The sequence below is a fragment of the Lissotriton vulgaris genome, chromosome 9, assembly GCF_964263255.1.
Source record: "Lissotriton vulgaris chromosome 9, aLisVul1.2, whole genome shotgun sequence".
Taxonomy (NCBI): Eukaryota; Metazoa; Chordata; class Amphibia; order Caudata; family Salamandridae; genus Lissotriton; species Lissotriton vulgaris.
The window spans coordinates 518,151,494-518,175,067 of NC_141697.1; the positions used below are offsets into that span (position 1 = coordinate 518,151,494).

The 23,574-nt window shown below is 49.1% G+C and overlaps 1 protein-coding gene across 2 annotated transcripts in view; it reads left to right on the forward strand.

The window, feature by feature from the left end:
- The first annotated feature begins 518 nt into the window (after positions 1 to 518).
- The window catches only part of KIAA0586 (KIAA0586 ortholog), a 637,696-nt gene continuing 614,640 nt past the window's right edge, over positions 519 to 23,574 (forward strand). For both annotated transcript variants that reach the window (XM_086937986.1, XM_086937987.1), the window contains exon 1: positions 519 to 858. In XM_086937986.1, the coding sequence (XP_086794112.1) occupies positions 636 to 858 (223 nt within the window). In that variant the 5' untranslated portion in view covers positions 519 to 635. The remainder of the gene's footprint in view (positions 859 to 23,574) is intronic.

Here is a 23,574-nt window from a genome sequence, read left to right on the forward strand (position 1 = left end):
GAAAAATTCTCTGGTCAGACAGCCCCAAAACAAGTTTTTCACCACTGGACACAACCTTGAATGCCGCACGGAGATTCATCTCGATCACATACGTTTCCTCATGTAGATTTATTTCAAAAACACCGGCGTGATTGATTCCCCTTCAGAAGACTATGCCTCAGTCTCTGGTAACCGGAAAGAGTGAGGCATAGTGAACATACACTGAAAATAAACGCACATCACGCTTCATGAGGCAAAGAAAGCAGCAACTAAACTTACCGATCACCAAATCGGAATGAGTAAGTGTGTGCTAGGAAACTGCTAGTCCACGGCAGACTGCTGATTCAAAAATGCAAAAGCTAAAGGCTCAAAACGTGCTCGGCATGTCCGGTAGTACGTAGCTGTTCTCATTGGCCCTGACGCATCAGGCCAATAAGAACTCTCCTGCATTGTACTAACAAGCTCTAGGGTTGGCTGATGGCCTTTCAAGGCAATCCTAGATCGCTTTGTTTTTGTTCTCCATAGCAACGATTGGAGGAACGGTTGGTGACAGAAAGGCACATGATTGGCCCAACAATTCTCCCTTCTATAGTGCCCTCTTACTCTTCCGCCTTACTTTCTCTTTGGTTAGCACCTATGTACTGCTTTACTACCCAATGGCACTGAGCGGCTCAGATGTCAGTCTGGTCTCTACTGACAGCAGCACAGCAGGGGATGTTCTAATCCGCTCCACCAGCATTGAACGCAGTTTGGTGGCCAAGAAGCAATGGACCCTCCATGAGAGGCAGCAAGAGACACCCAGAACTTCATACATCCCTCCAGCACTGTCAGCCAACAAACCCCGGGAGCGCAGGCTAAATCCTAGGACACTACACGCAGGTACCAGTAGAGAGGATTAAAAGAGACTCGATCAAGGACTAAGAAAGTGTCTAAGGCAGGACCGGCCACAGGAATTATGCGAAAGCGGGTGACCAAATTATGTGGCAGAGTTGACTAAATTATGCATTAAGAAAATGCAAATTATGTAGCACAATGACGCCCAATCAGTGGCAGTATTACTTGAGTGATTGTTCTTTTTTTCTCATGTTAACGCTATCTTGGTAAAAGTTATACCTCATTTGTATCGGCTTAATTCCTAAATAAATCAATCCGCAACTGAAAGATGACCAGTTAACCTTTGCAAAGGCTTTTACATTGAGCAGCAACATGCCTGGCAGCCTTTTATAGGCATTTCTGATGCGTTTGACGTTTTATGATTAAAATCAGATCCGCAGATAATAGGTTATATGGCTGTAGAATCACATAATTCTAGTGTCCCTGCTTTAAGAATAGACAAAAATGTATGAGATGTTTCTAGTTGATGACCTGTATACTTTTTGTGATAAATCATATGTGCCGAACAATGTCTATGCAAATGGCGGTCCACCTAGATACAGGGAATGCAGATTCTGTCACTAGGGCACTGAAGGAGTGAAACTGGGTTGGACTTGCCATTCTGCCACTCTTACATTTCCCTGTCAGCCAGCATGTCAGGGAGTTGCTTTTAAAGCAGCATGGGCTGCAGTGACCCAACCACCATGTCCTCACATCATCATTCTAGGCGCCACCTCTTGCAGGGTTGGACTTGTTTTAGCATTTTTTGTTAGGATTTACATTGGTTTGTAGTCCAGCCCTGTAGCAAAACAATGGAACATATTTTACTACATGGTATTTTATAATCTTTGGCAGGTGATTTGATTATTTCTACTTACCTACAGACTTCTGAGGATAGCCGAGCGGGAGCTTATTTACTAATTCATTGATTATGAACCTAGTGATTGCAAAAATGTAATCGTTTTACATTGAGGTGTTAAAGGTTCTGTGAGTGTGTAAGACATTTTTATAGGTTTTTGTAAAAAAAAATGGTATAAGCTAATAATACTTTTTGAGTGGGTCTGTCAGTGGCGTGAGCTAACATAAGAGGAGTTGTTCGTAAAACTACAGATAGGTTCAGGGAGAGGAACTGAGGAACCCACACAGAGGAACTGAAGGACGGAAACACCAGTTATCTGGTAACTGGACAGTGAGTGTGGAAACTGGTCAAGTGCCAGGGGATGGGGTGAAGAAACCACACATTTCTAGGATTCACGAGGAACAGTGCACAGGTTCATTTTAATGGGGCGAGGTAATCACAGATGTACAAGGGCCGGGATGAGGCAACTTGAGGATAAATCCAAACTTCTCCCGTCACTTTGTTGGCAAAAATACAAAGTTGACTTTAAGATTGATGCATCACTCCTTACACACAATTTCAGGAACAGTGTTCTAGAGGGTTCATAGTGCTGTTCTGTACAGGTGCAACCTGCAAACCATTCTTGGAAACGGTAATAAGGTCAAGTGGTAAAGGGGCTCCTTAGACATCTGAAGCCTCTGCACTCTCAGAAGGGACAATAAATCTTTAGCAAAAAACAAGACTTTGATATTGTCTTTTGTTGTGTATTACTATGCTTGACGATCTTCCTGAAGTCTGCAATTGGAATATATTGTCAAGCGGTGTATCTTGGATTATTGGAGTATGCATCCTATTCTAAGAGGATCCTGGAATAAATTCTAGCCTTACGGGGAGATGCACTAGCTTTGCCTGGGGACTCAGACATTTCCTGCCTTTTAGCTTTTAGGTTTTTGTTCTTGTGTTGCTTGATAATCAACAAGGGTAATGTTTTAAATCCAGTAGACCAGTGTAATCGGCCAGGTGGGCTAAATGATTCAATATACAACAGCAAAAAGAAAACAGGCAAAGCTTGACTTCTCTTACTCGCAGGATCGTTCTCTCTGGGGTAGGTGTCATCTTTGTCTGTGTTAGTCATTTAAGATCATGGCAACCTTATGATGTAATCTCAGACACTTGTGCCTTTACGTATCCCTTAATGTCTGATCCTAGTGTTGAAAATCTGTGACTCTTTATACACAGCTAGAAGACTCACTTAGTTTGGTGTAAGACTATTAAACATACTCGCCAGACATTTTTTTTATTGGAAGATTCCTTTTGTAATGCCCAATGAATTTCATAAGCCTTGAGCAAGAGCTAGTGTTTTTTATTTGGTATGTGAGGCTTTAAGTGGTTGCAGGCATTTTCCAGTACTGGTACTGTTGTTTTCCTCTGGCGTGCTAGACCTTCAGTTTCTCGCGCACTTTATTTAGATAAGCACATTGGCTCCCTTGTACACTAAGTTCTCTACGGATAGTGTGAGAAGCAGCCAAAGTATACTCCTCGAGGTAGTAAACAGTTTGAAACTTAAATTCTCTTTGACACAAGACAATATAAGTTGCATTGCTACAGATAACACAGAGCATGATGATCTGCAGTATCTTGGTAAGGGTTTGCATTTTTCTGGCAGTCTTAGTGAAGTTTCAGGTTTACTACAGACAGTCTTTGGGGCAGAGATACCATACAAAATGCACCAATGTATCAAGTTGCGTGCTTCATTTTTGAGCAGCCCTGCAAGGCTGAACTGCGCAGTGGTTTGAGCCTCAGTCGTTAATTTTTCTGCCAAAGTGCTAAAAAAAAACAACAAAATCCGAAGTACAAGACCAAGTTTAGACTGCTGCTGGTCAATTCACATGGTCTCATTGCCTAGTAAATGAGGTTGGTATGGATCCGGGATTCGAGTTTTTAAAGGACTGAGTACAGTTCAAAAGGGAAGACCAGTGGCCTCATTGGGTTGAGTCTGTACTGAGGGACTGTTGGTTCTGGGATATGATTTGAGCCGCCAAATACGTCCACTATCAGTACTGAACTTAAGAGGCCCATATCATGGTGCTCACCTCATGAAAGGGAGAGACTGGGCAGGATTTTTGTTCGGAAAAGGCACCCACTGGACTTTGAGTATCCATTGATTCTAAATGCTTACCGTTTGGGGCTGGGGATCTAGCAATTAGAGATCGTGTCCAACCCAAATTTTAAGTAACAATGACTCTGGAGATGTAAAGGCCAGAGATGTAACTTAAATGGTTCTCTCATCAGGGCAACACGTAGCAGCAAATGGTACATCATCCTAAAATTTAGACTGAAGTGGAAACATCTTTTTTTCCCTCTGGTGATTCTAGTGGCCAGCTTCCTTACTAGTGTCATTCATGCAGGCTTCAGTTATCTGGTTCATGTTGTATGTTTCCTAGGTGAAGGACCTGCTCCTTTCTTCACGCCAGGCAGTTCATCTTCTTCGTTTTGTCCCAGTAGAAAGCAGCATTTTACTGAGTCCTACGCCTGATTGTGACCTTGAGCAATTTCAGACACACAAACCGTGAAAAGAAGAATGCTTGCATTTGTCTAACCACTAGCAATCACTCCTGTGAACATACCAATTCATTGTTCTTTTACCCAGCATGCTACTTTACTTTGGACCAAGCCATACGCAAATCAGTCTTGACCCTGCTTCAATAGGAGCAGTCCAGCCCGAACTGCCAGCCCAAGTCTTCCCTGAACCAGAACATATGCAACCCAAGACTGGTTTTATCCTGATTGGAGCTCTTCAGTCGGGTGTACCTTGGTTCCAGTGGCACAGTAAGCACAGGACCCACGTCTGGGCACACCCTTGCCACTTAGGGTGGTACATGAAAAGCACAAAAGGTGATGGGAGGAATGCTTGCAATTTGCCTATCTTATTTAGGATACCATTCAGTTTTGACCCTGCTCCAATAGGAAAAACCAACCCCAAACTTCCAGGCAGATCCTCCCATAGCTGGAGTAATATGACAACATATATAGTCCTATTCATGGATAACTGTCTGTCTGAACTATTGCACAGAGTATTGTTGCAAAACATCGCAGTCCAGTGGAAGGGGACAGTATTTAAGACCCCTGGGAAAGATTGGTGGTACTCCAGGGCCACCTAAACCACAAGATGTGTTTCCAATTTAAGTACTCTCCCAATTCGGGAAGATTGCATCTTCTATATTTGTAGGTCTCGCTCTCGAAACCTATTGTTGTCGAGATGCCTCTCAAGGAAGACAGACCGGGGCACGCGCGGCGATTCTGGTCTGTGGACACGCACGTCCAGCCTGCATCTCCTGTCCTACATTCACATCATCAGCCTCTCTCAATCACGCGTGCACACACACAGTCACACTCACGAATGCACACACACACACATGCACACACACGCAGGCACACACACCCCTCCCCCCCCCAAGTACTTAACTGACGATACTTAGATCTTACCTATTCAGGACTGCAATGGAAGTCCAGAGTGCAATCCCTGAGTGTAGCTTGTCGTTTTTTGTAGCCCCATGTATCCAGAGTAGACTCCTTCTAGTCTCCTAGGGAACTCCGGGGTGAAATCTGGAGCTGCTCACTGGTTTAGGTCGAGCTAGCGTTGCAGCGCAAAGCGCTGCTAGCCGGCGATTCCTGTTGGGGTGGGGTGTAGAAAAGGCGACAGGAGCTGGCCGCGCGCCGACAAGCGCTGTGAGCGCGTACGGCGCCGGCGTCAGCTTCTCTCGCGTTAGCACAGGACATGTGCACGAGCCAGCCGACAAACGCTGTGAACGCATACGGCGGCGTGCGCTTGTTTAGAATTCAGTCAGACCCAGAAACTACATACAAATCTGTCAAACTCCTCAAGGGGTTATACCCTGTTATCTGAACTAGGGGACTCTGGGTGTTGTTTAACCCTAGATCTGACACGGAGGGAAAGGTCAACCCCATTTGGTTTTCGAGCAGGTATGGTGTGGTATCTTTTGTGTTTTGGGAGAGTGCAACGTTCCTTTGGCAGCACTACAATGGCTTGTCCATGTGATAGATATTTTAGCCAATCTTTGTTGCACTTTACGTTGTTTTGCAGTTATTTTCGATTATTTTTTACCTTGTTGCTTTCTCCTGTTTAGAACGTCCTCCGCCTCAGTGTACGTTAAAGGGAAAAGTCAGGACCCAGTTTCTTTTTTCTAGACTTTCCTTTTATCTGTTTCCTAATGTTGGCTTGTTTGATAGCTGTCTAGGAGTCCTTTGATGGCGGGCCAAGGTTATAAAGCTCTTGTGTAGCAGATGTCCTTTTGAAGTGATTAACTGAGGCGACCTAGAATGATATATATTATTTATTTATAAAAATAAAGTCCCGGTGGAATTTAAATTAAGCCACCATCATTTTGGTAATTTTGTGTTACACTAGTTGCGGGAATATCCCAAAATAACATATTTTCGAAAATTTGGATAAATAAGCGTTATTTGTGATAAAATTTACCCTGAACAACAGAAATCGAGTGATTGTTTTCTCCTGTGCTTTTGCGGAGTGTGTCCTCATGCCAAAAATTGCCACGAGGACGCATTTTGCACTCAAATATAGCGCAAAAAAAAGATTTGCATTTCACATGTATTTTTTTTTTTGCCAAACATGTATGTAATTACACCAAAGCAAATTATGAATATTTCGCAGACCCCTAACTGAGTGTAACTTGAATGAATCGTTTATAATGCTCCATGAGCGAAGTCCCGAAGCGCTGCGTTATTTCTACCCAACTCAGGTGGGTAGGATTTTCACCACGAGCTAGCGCTCGTGCACGCGCTTCGGGGACTTTATTGCCTTTTGTTGATAGCGCTTTTTCAGCACAGTTTCTGCTTTTCTGTAGGGTCAGGCTCTTTGTGTGAATTGGAAAAGCGCGGTGAAGCGGGCCTTTGTGCGTGCTATCCTTTAGAAGCTACCGTGGAAAACAGGAAAGAGAGTAAATAATCATTTGCCTTTCAGTGCATTATTATAAAACGTAAATCTTTTTTTCCCTTTTTCTAATCTTCCCCCAAAACAAGATTTCAGAGTGAAGACTCCACGGGCACAAACTCCCACAGCCATGCTAGTTTGGCCAGTCCAGGCAAGCGCTCAGAAGCCACTTCAGGGGTTGTTCTCTTGGGAAGGTGTCTTCCTCCTTTAAGCAACCTGCACACAAAGGTCACAGCTCCAGTTTACCTTACTCTGGGGTCTTCAAACTTGGGGCAGGGCCTCAAGTGATGGGGAGGAGGGGGGGGGCAGGGGGCTGAGGGGGGGGGGGGAAGTACCAGGGTCTAGCCAAAATAAGCATTAGGCTGATAGCGCTTTGTTTTCAGCTGAATAAAATGAGCAGAAGAATGACGCTCTGTAATGCTCCATCACTAACATCTTTTATCATTTATTACCCGGGAAAAGGTATCAAAAGGGAAAGGACTCCAAATATTCTTCAAAACACCCCACCCCCATTTCTATTGATCACACTGTGGATACTTGTACAGGTTAGTAAGGCCTGCATGAACAGAATACTATGTTTGGCAATCATGCATTTGTCTGCATTTTTAAAACGGTAACAGGACTTACCTGCAATGTTTAAATATGTCTAGGCATATTAAAACATTGCCAGTTTAATCGAATGGTTGTGAATTTTGTTTGAAGGGGAGCCGGAGATATATATATATATATATATATATATTATATATATAATATATATATATATATATATATATTATATATATATATATATATATATATATATATATATATATATATATATATATATATATATATATATATTTTTTAAAACATTTTTTTTGCGCTAGAAGTGGCGCAGCATTAAAATAATTGAAGACCACTGCCTTGCTCTGAAGTAATCTGGATTCTGCTCCAAAGCTAATTTCGGAGCCTTCAGTAGAGATGCATTTTAGCATTTTATTGTAATCTTGTTTTTCCGTGCTTACCCCACACTAACTGGAATTCTAATTAAAAAAAAGTTTACAAGTTTTGGTACATTCCATCATGTGGTATTGGTGCATGCATGCCCATGCAAAGACCAGAGAAACTCGTCGTGTTTTTAGGTTTAAAGCATTTTTTATTAAACGTAAAAACATGGGGAAGGGGAGTAGGAGGTCAAGGTTACATACAGTACAATGAAAAGACAAGCATTGGAAATGCAATAGGTCTCGCAGCATTAGAGTTAGTGCTTTTAGAATTGTTTATGGGTTTTTTTGTAAATCTTTAGCATTTTTGTTTCCTGTAGCCAATGCTAAAGAATTACAAATAAAAAAAGCCATAAACAAATCTAAAAGCTCTAACTCAAATGCTCCGAGACCTATTGCACTGTGTGAGTGAGGGTGAGTGAGGGTGAGTGAGGGTGAGGGTGAGTGAGGGTGAGTGAGTGAGGGTGAGTGAGGGGTTGAGGGTGAGTGAGGGTGAGTGAGGGTGAGTGAGGGTGAGGGGTTGAGGGTGAGGGTAGGTGAGGGTGAGGGGTTGAGGGTGAGGGTAGGTGAGGGGTTGAGGGTGAGTGAGGGTGATGCTGAGGGGTTGAGGGTGAGTGAGGGTGAGTGAGGGGTTGAGGGTGAAGGGTTGAGGGTAAGTGAGGGTAAGGGTGAGTGAGGGTGAGTGAGGGTGAGGGGTTGAGGGTGAGTGAGGAAATGCAATAGGTCTCGCAGCATTAGAGTTAGTGCTTTTAGAATTGTTTATGGGGTTTTTTTGTAAATCTTTAGCATTTTTGTTTCCTGTAGCCAATGCTAAAGAATTACAAATAAAAAAAGCCATAAACAATTCTAAAAGCTCTAACTCAAATGCTCCGAGACCTATTGCACTGTGTGAGGGTGAGGGGTTGAGGGTGAGTGAGGGTGAGGGTGGGTGAGGGTGAGTGAGGGTGAGTGAGGGTGAGTGAGGGGTTGAGGGTGAGTGAGGGGTTGAGGGTGAGTGAGAGTGAGGGTGAGGGTGAGTGAGGGTGAGGGTGAGTTAGGGTGAGGGGTTGAGGGTGGGTGAGGGTGAGGGTGAGGGGTTGAGGGTGAGTGAGGATGAGTGAGGGTGAGTGAGGATGAGTGAGGGTGAGTGAGGGGTGGAGGGTGAGTGAGTGAGGGTGAGTGAGGGTGAGTGAGGGTGAGTGAGGGTGAGTGAGGGTGAGGGAGGGTGAGTGAGGGAGGGTGAGTGAGGGAGGGTGAGGGAGGGTGAGTGAGGGGTTGAGGGTGAGTGGTTGAGGGTGAGGGGTTGAGGGTGAGGGGTTGAGGGTGAGGGGTTGAGGGTGAGGGGTTGAGGGTGAGTGAGGGTGAGGGGTTGAGGGTGAGTGAGGGTGAGGGGTTGAGGGGGAGGGGTTGAGGGTGGGTGAGGGGTTGAGGGGGAGGGGTTGAGGGGTTGCGATTGCGGCCCCTTGAAATATATATGCATGTATTTGTCCTAAATGTGAGGCACACAGCGAGGAATACAAGATGGGGTTATTGAAATCTTACTATAATTTGAAGAAGTTAACGATAAAAGTTTCTTTTTGCATGTTCCTTTGTTTTCTGCAACTAGGCCTTGAAGAAAGAGCCGAGTTTTATGGGCATGGGTGTTTTATCACAGTCGGCGCAGACCCCAGCGCCTCCTGTCTGTGAGCAGTGCTGTGGGCGGAGCCTGCCCCACGGAGGGCGATCGATGACCGCCATGTCAGCAACGTGCCTGTTTTCAGAGCGCAGAGAAAGGCTGGCAGCAGGGCGCCGCGGTGAGCTGCCAAAGCAAGAGTAAACAGAGCAGTGTGAACCCGAACTTAAATACGCCCCGCGGGGACGCTGTCCTGGGGTTGTTAGGGTTCCAGCAGACCCATTTGCATTCTAAAGACCATCAATTCCGAACACACAGAACACAGATTTATACTTCAATTACCAAAGCAATTATTGAAAAAAGTGATGAATGGTGGCACAAAAATAGTACTAATTGACTCCATAAAACTTGGAGTTGTCACTGGTTGATCATGTCAGCGCCAAAATAAAGATTTTTCTGATTAAGACAAAACCACCAAAAACAACAACGACATTCAAATGTTCTTTCCAATGCCTTTGTAGCAAAGTATAGCGAGAAGCTTGCGAAACTTTAGCAGTCCTATCTGCCCGGTGGTAACGACCGTTTAAAAGTGCTTCCGCTGCCGCAATCTGAAGCCAATAATTAATAGAACCCTCAGTCTATCACAAAAGGTATCAGGGTGCTTTCATTTTACAGTCCATTTAATGAAAAACGCCCTTTTTTTCTCGTCAGCTCATTAGAAAATAGAGATCCTGGTCACTACTGCCTTTCCATCTTACAGTTTTCCAAAACACTTTACCGCAACAAAGAAAGAAGTAGAATGAAACGCGGACAGCCCTACACCTAAGAGCGCAAGGCTTGTTCTCCGTAATAAAAAACGAGACAATCAAGAGGTGCTGCATACGCAGGCGTAGCTACAAAGTACATGGACCAAAGGCGTGAACACGAGTAGACGTCACAGTTTCCTGTTTTTCTGAGCGTTAGGGACGGGCCTCGCGCCTCTCCAGCCGCGTGCACCGAGCTGCAGCCCCGCGCGCCGCTGCTCACATGTAAACCGAGCTGCAGTTCCCAGCATTGCAGGTGGGTGGGGAACTACAACCACATTACGCAGCTGCTGCTGCTACTGAAAGGCGGCAAGAACACGCACGGCCATGTAGTTGTAAGTAAGTAAAAAAAAATGTAGTTGTAGACACTTGCTCATCAAGCTCAAATCTCATGCCAAACCACTCAGCGCTAACTAAACGTCCTCTCACCCAAGTATGTGGATATTTTAGCTCCCTTCAGGTAAACCCACAAAATAAACTAGATGACACGAACACTGCCAAGAACGCCATTCACCTCGCAATTAAAAATGCCCTCATTAAGCAAGTGTAAAGCATATTATTCATCGAGTTAACTACAAATAACATTAACTTGTACCCATAAGACATACAAACATTTTGCTTACTTTGGCTGGGACAACTGGATATTGTGCAAGAACATCACGAAAAACAAAACGGACAATGTGACGAAATGTAAAAATTGCAAAACATGAGAACAGGTTTAATATCGGTGTGCCCCAAGTTTAACGCGTGCTTTTCACAGCATTGGGAGAAAAACAAGACGGAGGGAAGAGAGGGGAGAGGGGAGGAGAAATGCGACACGGCGGGAAGGGGAGGGGGCGGAGCGGGTAAACAAAGACGGACGTGCACGCGCTTTTAAGCTCAATGCGCATGCGCATTGAGCTTAAAAGTCACGGGCACTGCAAGGAATCGCCACGATTCCTTGCAGTGTGGATAAAGAGTAGATAAGTCCCAATACTCTCGCCTTGCTCGATGTGCATGCGCATCGACAGGCGAGACCTAAAAAAGAGACATGTTGCAGCAGTCCTGGTCGAAAGGGGGAAGGTCGGTGGTCCAGGAGGGGAAGGGAAGGCATCAGCTGTAAGGCAATAAGGTAGTGCACACAACCCTCCTATGTTCCCCGACCTCCCAACCCAAGCTAAGAGCGAGTAGCTTCCTGCAACATAGCAAAACACAACGCAGTCCCTCCATGCCCCCCGCCCCCAGAAAGAAAAAAAAAAAAAGGAAAAAAACAACACCCCAACATCCCCGTCCAATAGCCCGCAAAAAAAGCATCCGCCCCCAACAGCCTACCCCCAACCCCTAGTCCCCCCAGCCCCATCCCTCCTAATCCGCCGGGGCCGCCGGTGGCGTCAGCCTAAGAAGGCGCAGGTACCTCGGACATGTGAGCTCCCGGAATTCTGTGGACAGCAGTGCGAGGAAGGGTTGCCAGAGCTCCTCGAACTGATCTACATGTCCAGCCACTGTAAGCGACATCTTCTCCGTACCCAGTACCTGCCAGAGTCTATGTAGCCAACCAGTGATGGAGGGGGCAGCGGGGGTGCGCCAGTGGACAAGGATGTTTTGGACCGCGGAGCCTAGCGCAATAGCAATCTGCCTACCCCTGCGGGACTTCAGCGGATACATTAAGTCATTGGGAAGGCCTAGCAAGACATACGCCGGGAAGCGCGGCAGCTCAATCTCAAAGTGTCTATCCACCTCATCTAGGACCTCTTTCCAGTAAGCAGTCAGTACCGGGCAATCCCAAAGAATGTGCGATAGAGTACCCTCCTGTCCGCAGCCCCGCCAACATCCCTTGTCGGTGAGTTTGTGCATCTCATAGAGCCTCTCCGGGGTGTAATACCAGTAGGTGGACACCTTAGTAAAGGTCTCCGTCAGCCCAGTGTGGTATGCTGAGTGCCTCGCCCGATATGCGATCTTGTCCCACTCCTTGTGACTCAGGGTCCTGCCCAACTCCCTGTGCCAGCGCTCCCTCCCCGGATTATGGAAATGAAACGTCGGGGGTTGGAGAAATTTATAGAGATCGGAAATAAGCTTGGCATCCGAGGTCCGGGTCACTAGCCACCGCTCGTAAGGAGTGATTTGACGGGCTGCGACGTCGCGCACCTGGGGTTGGAGAGCCCAGTGGCGGACCTGCATGTAGCGCAATCTGTCTACCTCCGTCAAACCAAATTCCTGTCGAAGTTGCTGGAAAGGAAGCACGCCCTCCGGCCCATAAATCTGAAACAGTGCCCTGCAACCCGCACTCACCCAGTGGGAAAAAGCTCCCGGCTCTAGGCCTGGAGTAAAGTCCGGGTTACCAACTATGGGCGTAAACGGTGATGGGAAAGTAGTTAGCTCGCGGAGCTCGCAAACTGCATCCCACACCCGCAGAGGGACCCGGGTGACAAAGGAGGCGTAGAGGTTAGCCGGGCGATGTGCGCGCCGCAGGAACGGAACCTCCTGAAGGGCACGTCCCGCTACCGCCTGATCCTGAAAGAGCCAGTGCTTGTCAGATTCCCATCTGCTCCATTCCACCAAGTAACGGAGTTGCGCCGCCTGAAAATACTTCCGGAGATCCGGGATACCAAGACCCCCTGCCTCCGGAGCAAGCGTGGAGAGAACTCTCTTCATCCGAGGCCTGCGGCCTTGCCACACGAAACGGGAGATGTCAGCCTGCACTTGCTGTAGCCAACCCACAGGGGGCTGGAGAGGTAGAGCGCGAAAAAGGTACAAGATCTGAGGCAGCACCGTCATCTTCACCGCTGCGATACGGCCCAGCCACGAGAGCAGGCCCTTGTTCCACCGGCCGAGTTCCTCCTTAATCTTCTTGCCAAGGGAAGAGTAATTTGCTTTGACCATTTCAGGTAGCGAAGGCGCCAGCAAGATCCCCAGGTATGGCACCGTGGATGAGGACCACTGCATGGGGAAGAGACGCTGAAGGTCTCTCCTGGTGTCCGCGGCGAGCGACACGTCCAGGGCAGCCGATTTGGCCATATTCATTTTAAAGCCGGCCACGCGTGCAAAGGCGTTCAGTTCCTGGACGCAAGCAGGGAGTGACCTCCTGGGGTCATCCAGGGTCAATAGGACGTCGTCCGCATAAAGGCTAACAGTATGGGTATACTGACCCATCTTAACCCCAATAGCGTCCGGATTATCGCGTATCCTCTGGGCAAACGGCTCCATGTAGAGGGCGAACAAAAGCGGCGAGAGGGGGCAGCCCTGTCTCGTGCCGCGCTCAATGACAAAACTACTAGAGCTGTGCCCATTGACCCGCACCGATGCTGATGGCCTTTTATAGCAATTGAAGACCATGGTGCGGAACTTCTCGCCGATCCCCAGTTTCCCGAGAACCAGCTCAAGGTACGGCCAATGAACTCTATCAAAGGCCTTCTCCGCATCGACCGACAGCAACATCCGCTCCCCCCCCGGACCCGCGAGGCCTTTTCTAGTATGTGCGTCACCCTCTTGGTGTTGTCAACTGTCTGTCTACCGGGTACAAAGCCAGCCTGGTCCACCTCCACCAGGCCCGGTAGGTGCAGTCCAAGTCTGGCCGCTAGGATCCCCGTGTAGAGCTTAAGATCAACATTCAGAAGCGAAATAGGCCTATAAGAGCCACACAGGGTCCGATCCTTCCCGGGTTTCGGAATAACCGACACAGTCGCGGAAAGAAGGTCCGGCGGGATAGCCCCCGGTTCGGAGAAGGAGTTGAACAGGCGAGCCAGGATAGGCGCCACCGCGGAACAGAAGGTCTTGTAGAACAAGGCCGTGTAGCCATCCGGGCCCGGGGATTTACCGTGTTTCAGTCATGCTATAGCGGAGATGACCTCCTCCACGTGGATGTCCCGCTCTAGGTGGTCCGCCTGGGCGGGCTCTAGCACCGGGAGGGTCACAGACTCCAGATAGTCCTCAGCTTCCCTCGGCGAGGAGGGTTCCGCGGCATATAACGCCTCGTAGAAGCTACGAAAGGAGTCCGCCACCTCCGCGTCACCGGAAACAGAAACCCCATCTGCACCCACTAGCTCCTTCACCACATTGCGTTGCTGCGCAGCCCTGAGCCGATGGGCCAGGAGCTTACCGCACCTGTCCCCGCCCGTGTAGAAGGCATGCTTCAGACGCAACGCCGCATATTCCGCTCGATCCAGATCCAGGGCAGAGAGGAGTTTCCTCGCCGCCTTCAACTGCCTCCAAACTCGAGGAGCCCCCGTTCGGCGGTGAACCTGCTCAAGTTCCCTGACTTGCGCAGTCAGTTCGTCCCTCTTACATTGCCGCTCCCTGTTCTCGGCCGAGGAGATGGAGATAAATTCCCCCCTGAGGACCGCCTTCAAGGCCGCCCATTGCGTCGCTTGAGACGTGTCGGAGTTGCCATTGTGGACCAGATAGTCCTGAATGACCTCCTCCACTCGTTTCGCGACCGACTTCTTATGCAGAAGAGTATCCTGAAGCCGACACAACCCTCTGAAGGGGGAAGTCGCCGGCCATGCAAAAACGCCGGAAACCGGTGCATGATCGGACAGGGACAGGACCCCGATGTCCGCCGCCGTGGCGGCCGTGCGTAGTGGTCCACTCACCAGGAGATAGTCCAACCGCGAATAAGTGCGGTGCGCGTGGGAGAAATAGGAATAGTCCCTATCGGTGGGGTGCATAGCGCGCCAGAGGTCATGCAGATCCATCTCTGCAATCCGGTCTTGCACCACGCGGGAAAGCTCCCCCGTCTGTGGGGAGCGCTGGGCAGACCTATCCATAGCCGAGTCGAAGACGATGTTCAGGTCGCCCCCCAAGACAACATGGCGATCGGGCGAGGCAGTGACGTCCACCAACACTGATTCCAGGAAACGATCCTGGTGATCATTCGGGCTGTAAACGGAGCCAACCGTGAAGGCAATACCCCCAAGCCGCATGCGATACGCTAGGAGCCTCCCCTTTTGCTCGGCATATTTGTACAACACCTCGCCCCTTAAAAGAGCTAGCTAAAAGAATGGCTACGCCTGCAGTTTTGGTCGCTGCCGAAGAGAAGAATTGGGTGGGGAACTTGGCAGAGCGCAGCCTATGGCAATCTTTGGGTAGCAGATGAGTTTCCTGCAAAAGGCATATGTCCGCTTGCGTCCCTTCTAATAAGGATAGGATCGCCCTGCGCTTCACGGGATTGTTCAGACCCTTAACATTAAGGGTCACCACTTTCAAAGATGGCATCTCCCCCAAGGACTCGAAGCGCTGTGCAGCAAGCGAGGGATCAGCGGAGGGGGCGCGCGGGGCAGACGCGCAGGGAAGGCCAAGACCGGCCTCACGCGTGCTTGGGCAATGTCGGACGGGACCCCACCAACAACAAAACAACTCTGAAGCCCTCCCAAAACCAACCCATGGCAACTAGCCAAAACCACAAACAAATAAAAACACCCCATTGTCTCAGTCCAGCCCAAACGGGCAAGTCTGTAGAAACCAATCAAGTGGACGTTCAGCCACTCACCTCCAACCGTTCCCTCCCAACCCCCAGCCCCAACCCAGCATCGCAGAGGCTAAGCATCTCTCCCCCCGGAGTGAAGTTAGGCCGTCAAGGCCACGCCGTTGGATTCAGGCAAGGTCCTGGCCGCCTTTCTCAGGGCTTCCTCCATATCCGCCCTGATGGTAGGGGAATCAGGGCGGCTCGCAGTCGCCGACGACTGTCTCCTCGTCGATCTCCGCCGGCTCCGTCTCTCCGAGCGTCTCGATGTGGGCGTCGCTCCGTCTTCCTCCGTGGCCTTGAGTCCCAACACCCCGCAGACATCTTGGAGGGAGCGCAGCTGGTGTAACACTCCGTTCCATCTAAAGATGAGGCGAAAGGGGTGACCCCAGGAGTAGGGCGTCTCATGCTCCCGCAGAAAGTCTGTTGCTATCCGGAAGGACCTGCGCTTCTGCAGCGTGATGGCGGACAGGTCCTGGTAGAGCGCCACAGGCCGCTCTCTAAAAGTTAAAGGCTGCTTCCTGCGGGCCTCTGCCATGATGCGCTCCTTCAAGGGGAAGTCAGGCAGGAACGCCAGAATGCCCGGTGGGGGTGCTGATGACTGGCGCTGTCGGCCCACTCTATGCGCTCTATCTATGCGGATCGGGAATTCTGCATCCTCTCCCAAAATCTCCCGGAATAAGTCCTGTAGATAGGCCACTACATCCGTCCCCTCGTCCGCGGACGGGACACCCCACACCCGGATGTTGTTCCGTCTGGACCTGTTCTCGAGGTCCTCAGAGTGTGCCTGGAGCTCGACACACTGCTCTCGGAGACGGAGAACGTCCTGCTGGAGATGGACTATCTCCTCATCACGGCGCTGGGCCGCCGTTTCCACCGTGTCAACACGCTCGCCAAGGCCCTCCACCTCCCTGCGCACTTCTCGGACCTCGCTGGCTACTTCCTTCTTTAGTGTCTGGAAGTCGTCCTTGAGGGAGCTAAATAAGTCCTCCATAAAGGACCTCGTGACCGGCGGTTCGCCTCCAGTTGCTTCTGCCGAGGCCCGGGAGGACCCCGGCGACGGCTGCGTCCTGTCCCTCAGCTGCTGGGCTCTGCTGAGCATGTCCGGCAGAGTGCGGTCACCCCTTTTCGAGCCTCCTCTCCCAGTCATCGCGGCCGCTGCAGTGGGCAAGGTTCAGGGCCGGCCGCCGTAGGTGCGTCCAGTAGCTCGTGGGCACCAGATGTGAGACCCTGCTGAAGACAAGGGTGCTGCGTCACAAGCGACAAAATGGCGGTTCAGGCCAGGGCGAGACAGTCGTTGTGCCGACCAGGGTGGCAATCGGGGGCCAGAGTCAGGGTCTCTCAGCAGCGCACCCCTGGGGAAATTAGGTCAGGAGCCAAGGCGAAGGTGGGCACCCGCCCGCCAAAGGCACGGGTGGAGGTCGCCAGCACCAGCTCCTCCGGGAGAAGATGGCGGCAGGGCGGGGTCCAAGAGAGCGGCCCGGGCTGGCGAGATCACCAGCGTCCCCCGGGGCACAATAAGCAAGGAAAGTCCGCAGCCAGTGTCTCACAGTTTCGCCGGCGGGTCCGCCCAGGTCGGCTGCCGCGTAGATGCCTCCGTCTCTCGCCACCAGGTCCGGGGTCCACGCCACACCATGCACCGTCGACGGTAGCGAGGGGTCAAAGCGCCTGCTAAGGTCCAGGGTCCGCTGCGCGTCGGTGACACCGGTCACGTAGGCTTCGTCCGGGGGGTGCTGTTATTCTCCGGAGCACGTCGGGCCGAACACTCGGGATCACCAGCTTTCAGCACCAGGCCCAGCCGAGGCGCCTGGACAGCACTGCAATACGCTCCACCTCCCAGGCTCTCCTCCGTGCTCCGAACTTTGGGCCAACTTTCGGGGTATTTCCCCCGGGGCGATAGGAGTCAAAGTAGTATCAATAGGTGCACCAGGAACTCCGGCACAGCCCTCTCACCCGCAGAGCAGCTGCGGGGGGAGAGAAGCGCAGAAATCGGGGCTCGAGCTGAGCCGGGCCGGAGGAGCTACGGGAGGAAGCGTCCGCTCACCCCGCCATCTTGGCCACGCCCCCCTCGTTGTGTTTTTGACATTTCTAAAACAAGCGCTTTGTACCAGCAAGGGCCCACCCTGAACCCGGAAGTGCTTTACTGAAGGCGGGTTATTCCCAAGCGCCCCAAAGCCTTTATTATTATTTTTCATAATTTTAAGACGATTCGCGGGTTAACATCTGTACTGAGCACAGCACCCTGCCCAAACCCCCTCAAAGGAGTTTCGCACATGGAACGGATTTGCTGCGAATTTCACGAAAATTTCCCTTTGTACGAAATATTTCACAGGCCTGTTGTTTCGGTCCGTTTCATGAATAATTTTGCGTTTCGTGGTTGTAGTTTGCATGGATTAACAATAACCATGTCATTTAGGAAATTTCGTTTTTTACGACTTTACACTTTGCAGCTTTTTAGGTCGAGCCTGGGCAGCGCATGCTCTGCTCTGCGAGGCATGCTGTATTGAGGTTGGGACTTGAAGCTCCGCCCACTCGCCGCACACATTTTTCATTGGCTTGTGTCACTGTGCACTCAAAACTGTGGCTGTTTATTGGTCAAAAGGCTTAGTAGTTCCTCCTTGTTTCATATTGTAACCTCCCATGATGACACCCCATGTTACATGTATTGTTGCTCGGTAGGCTTTAATGACATCCCCAGAGCACTATTTTCTCTAATAGCGTTGTCCTGCCTGCTATTGTAGGCAGGACACCTCTCTTCTAACACTTTATTTCATTTCTATAGCACACTTTTGCAATGCAATAGGTATCGCATTTGCGAGAGTTTAAGCTATTGGCATTGTAGACTGATTTGCATATAGCTGGGACTGAACTGAGGTGGCGAAGTGAGCTAGAGAACAATGATGGATTCTACACAGATCTTTGACTGGGGGTGAATGTCTGAAATGTTTCAGCGCTCCGTCCATCATCTCCTTGTGTTTGCATTATAAATGACAATGTTTTTTATTTATCTGTTAACAACACATACATAGAAGGTATTGCCATTTACAATGCCAATAGCTCAAACTCTCATAAATGCGAGACCTATTGCATTGTAAATGCTTGTTTCTGTTTTGCAAGGGTAGAATCTATTCTGACTTGGCTAAGCCTTGTATATTAGTTTCAGACACTACTGTATACTCTCGACCAATGTCTTGACTAAGAGACTTTTCTCAACAGAGGAAGAGGTAGATGAGCCCAGATACTGTAGCATACAGAAGTTTTTAAATGAGAGCCATGTGTATTCCTACAGCGCACTAGGCTCTTATTGACTTTTGGGGTATGGTTCTAGTGCAATGTGCTTCCAAGCTGACATTTTACCCAATTCCCGTGTAATTCCAAAGTAAACTGGATTTTAATATGATCAAAACAAATCAATACTTTGCTTGTTGATGTGAAATGGTAAATATTTTCTAAAACTAGATTTCCACACATTAGTGTTTGCATCAGTAAAACTGCATAGTAGTGGGAACGTTTGTGACCATTTCATTGGAAAATGTCTGCCTGCTAATGAGAGTACTCTACTGCATCATTCATTAGTGATCATTTATTAAGAGAGATTTTAAATATAAACTACAAAGCATTCCTGTCCCCTGCTCTGATGACAATTCTATTAGTGAAGTAAGAGGCAAGTTGGGGGTCATGTGTACCATATATGTGGGCTAGATTTTTATTCTACATGGAGCGAAGGTTTAGCTATTAAATCAAACAAGAGCTTTTTGTACAGCACACATGCTGAACTCATGTATTTGAAGGTACACATGCTGAACACATATATTTGAAGCCAGTCTCGTATGTGGCAATGAAGAAAAAGGTGACTCTGAAATAAAATATTTGGCTAGGATCACATAATTCGAGGCAAGTTTTTGGGTCAAGTACATTGCAGTTAGGTCCAGTAGGTTATCCAAGTCACTAGACCTGCAGGCCTGGTAACATTTTTCTAATTTGTCGAGGCCTGCCTTCCTACCTTTCCACAACACCATCAACCTATTGTCAAGTCAAGTCAAAATGTATGTTTATTATGACCGTAGTCTTTAAACAAAGCAGTGAGCATAACACAATAAGGGTCCTATTGGTTCTGCTCGTGAATTATCAGCAGTCCTTTGCTAAGAAGGTCACTGCTGCACTTCTAAGCAACTCTTTCTCTATACTTGCACGCTTCAGTGTCTGAGTCTACAACTTCCTTCTCGAGAATGCAAGCAAAACATTTTGTCTGCATGGAAAGGCTGTCTCACATCCTCCATCTTGTCCTAGGCCTTACCCAGTGGCATTCAAAATAGATTCCACTGGTCTCTGAATTGACTCACTAGAATAATTAGGTTCTGCTAACAGTCACTACGCATACAGCACACATATGGCATGCACAGCGCAGGGGAATTATTATGGCACGCACAGCACTGGATCTGGGCATTATATTGAAGCAGAACTTTTCAGTAGTGGGGCCAGTAAGCACCACATTTGTCCCAAAACCAAAAAATGGTCTGTTTGCCACTATCGATCAGAAGCACAGTATGCTGCCACCACAACTTAATGTACATGTCTTGGGGCATGGATGGTAGTCCCATGTGAACTGTAGAGTTCATCTGCTGTGTCTCTTCAGACCTTGGCTCCTGGCCATGGTGCTCATGGTCCGTTCCACGGTCTAGTCGTCAGTTGGCACATAGATTACCTTATTTGTCGGCCTGCTCAGGGCAAAGTTGTACCTCTGTTTTACCATGCAGGTCCCAACAAACTTCCATCTCATATCTGACTACCTGGAACCTCCCTCCATTAGGGAAGTCCAGTCGTAGAATCTGCCTAACCGGCTGTAAAGTTCAAATAGATTCCCAAGCTGCAGCCTAGCTTTGTGTTCCACAGTGAAGTCTAGTCCTTTTAAGGAAATAGACCAACTCAACAGTTTAGGATTCTCAACCTTCATGACCATCCACGAGAGGCTTGTGATCCTTCTGGACCTCAAACATGGGACAAACCAGTAAAGATAGAACCTCAGTATCGCCCACATCCTGCCCATATAGTTTGTTTATATATTTATCAGCTTAGGTCTTCATAAAAATAACTTTTTTGTCTACCTACTAACTTTTTCATTTCATTGCTCTCAGTGCTACGAAAAGTAGTCAATTAAGTTCCATTTTTCTTTATGGTTTAAATCTTTTATTGGTTTTCAAGACAAGTGACACAACAAAAAATGTGAACCCCAGCTCTCAAAATTATCTTAGTACAGACAACAAGTGTCGTGGGTAGCGGTGGTACTGTAGAATCTGCATGGAGCGGGTCTGGTGAAGCTGGTGACAGACGGTGTTGAGAGAAGCAAAACAACAGAAAAAGCCTACCAGTCCCACCCCCCCACCTCTACTCCTCGTCCACCAAATGGGATACAAATAAGAGGATAAAGGGGAGAGGCTAAAAGAAAAAGGGAGAGGACAGAGTACCTCGTGATTCATCGCGGTCTGCGAGATCCGCGCGTGGAGCTCGCCTGCGGTATTTGTGTATCCGCCAGGTGCAAGAGTCGCAGATATCTAGGACATGTCAGCTCCCTAAACTCTGTTGTGAGCAGCGCTAGGAAAGGGTGGCACAGTTTGGGGAACTAAGAACTCCTACCCGCTAGAGTGAGAGACAGCTTTTCCATCCCCAACACCATCCAAAGTCTCTGCAGCCATCCGGAATGTGGAGGAGGCTGGGGGGCTGGGGGGAGCGCCAGTGTGCAAGTATATTCTGGGTAGCCGCTTCCAGGGCAATTGCAATCAGGCGCCCTTTCCGTGACTTAGCCAGATACATAAGCGGGTTGGGTAAGCCCAGGAGGATATAGGCCGGGAAGGGTGGAAATTGTGTGTCTAGATGCGAGTCTACGGCGTCTAAAATGTGGGACCAGTACAATTGGATTCGGCTGCAGCCCCATAGGAATGTTCCAATGTGCCCACCTCCCCACATTCCCTCCAACACCGGGCGCTCTGGCGGGGGTCGAACTGGTGGAGTCGTTCCGGTGTGTAGTACCAGTAAATCACTACTTTAGTTAGTGGCCTGCGTGATATGCTGAGTGCCTGACCCTATAATAAATACTATTCCATTCCTTATGAGTGAGAGTGCGGCCTAAGCCCCTTTCCCGACGCGCTCCCCCTGCGTTATATGTGTGTACAGTGGTGAGCAGTAGGTGCTTAAAAAGATCTGAAATGAGTTTTATGTCGCCAGATCGAGTGATAAGCCACTTCTCGTATGCAGTTAGTAATCGCTGAGCCCCAGGCCTGACTTGTGGTTGGAGAGCCCAGTGTCTTAGTTGTAGATAGGACAGCCTCTCTGTTTCTGGGATACTGTAATCTGTCCGGAGACGTGGAAATGGGATAATTCCTTCTAGGTCAAATAAGTGACCCAACACTCTGCGAGGGGTCGGGCGCCAGTGTGTGAAGGCCTTGGCAACAGTACCCGGGTGGAACTTTGGGTTATTAAATAGTGGGGTGAGTGGGGAGGGAACAACGTCAACTCATGGGTAATGGCAGTGCGATCCCATGCTTCCATCATGGTGCTTGTAATGTGAGAGGCATCAAGGTTAGGTGGTCTGTGCGCTCTATTAAGGAAGGGGATACCCTGTAGGGGCGTACCAGGAACTGCTTGATCCTGAAACAGCCAATGTTTCTCGGATTCGAGACGGCTCCACTCCACTAGGTAGCGGAGCTGGGAGACGTAAAAGTAGAGCTGCAGATCAGGAACCCCAACGCTGCCTCGCTCCGGAGGCAAAATAGCTATGGCATGCTTAAACCTGGGTTTGCGGCCGTGCCAGTTGAATCGCGCTAAGTCTGATTGGGTTTGTTGGATCCAGCCTGTAGGGGGACGCAGGGCAAGTGTCTGGAAAAGATAAAGAATCTGAGGAAGTATGGTTGTAGGAACTGGGGGCACCAGTTCCCCAGGGTGTAGTTTGGCCCGAGCAGGTAGGCACCCGAAGCTTAGGTGTAAAGTGACCACACAGCACACACATCCACTGAGACAGGGAACGCACACAATGACTTAGACCAAACCAGTAAGTTTTGATTCAAATCAATACATTTTATCTTAAGCATCAAAATCACGGCTAGTAAATCTTTTAGGGCAGATCAATAATCACAGTAGCAATAACTCCATGGCACATTTCATTGAGGGAAGCAACTAATTCCCCAGGCTAGGGCAAAACATTTCATGCGGTAAAGATAAGCAGTTCAACAGCAGAAGTAAAACATTTCATTAGCCAGGAATCAACAGGGCCCTAAAAATCAGGCCACATCTCATTAGGCAACAATGGACATCTCATGAAAGATTGGGCAACAGTTCATTAGGCAAGAGAACTAACACCTTATCCGGTAAGCCAGCATTTCATTAAGCTAGAATAAACATTTCTTTTAATCAGTAAGAGCACTTCAAGAATCATTTCCAGTCGAACTAGGCATTTCATTTCGCAATACCACACCCTTCATCAAGCAGGGGCAAACCATTTCCTAAGATGACTCCATGCAATTCCATTCTCTTAGTGTGCATTTAATATTTCATAAGGCAAGAGCAACCATGACATGTGGGCACAAGTAACACCTTCTAATGGAAGCACAGGTATGGAACTTCATTTACGGTGAACTCAAAAGCACTTCAGTAGGCAGGGAAAGTTATCACCATGGGGCCTCAACAATGTTCTGGCCCAGTTCAGAGGTCTCCTGCGCACAACTAGGGCCAACGGGGCCCAATCTTCAGTTCTCCTGGGGGAAGGGGCGGTTTTGGGGCCTCCTTCACGCTCCCGGGAGGCCCCGCTCCGCTCGTGTAGTCTGCCCTCCCCGGGACGTTACCTGCAAGCTTCGGGCCTCCTCCAGGCCCCTTGTGTCGGAATCTGCAGGCAGGGGAGGGCTCCTGCCCTCCGGGGCCTCACTCGGCTCAGTGCAGTTGATATCAGCAGGCCTCGGGGTGAGAGGGGCCGGCTGCAGGCACAGCAGGGCGACACGGGCCCCGCGCTGATGGTAGGGCCGGCCAGAGGGCGTGACACATCGGAGGGGCTCGCAGGCTTTTCCGGAGCCCTCCGACGGTGAAGCTGCCGGTTCCCGGGCCTCCTGTG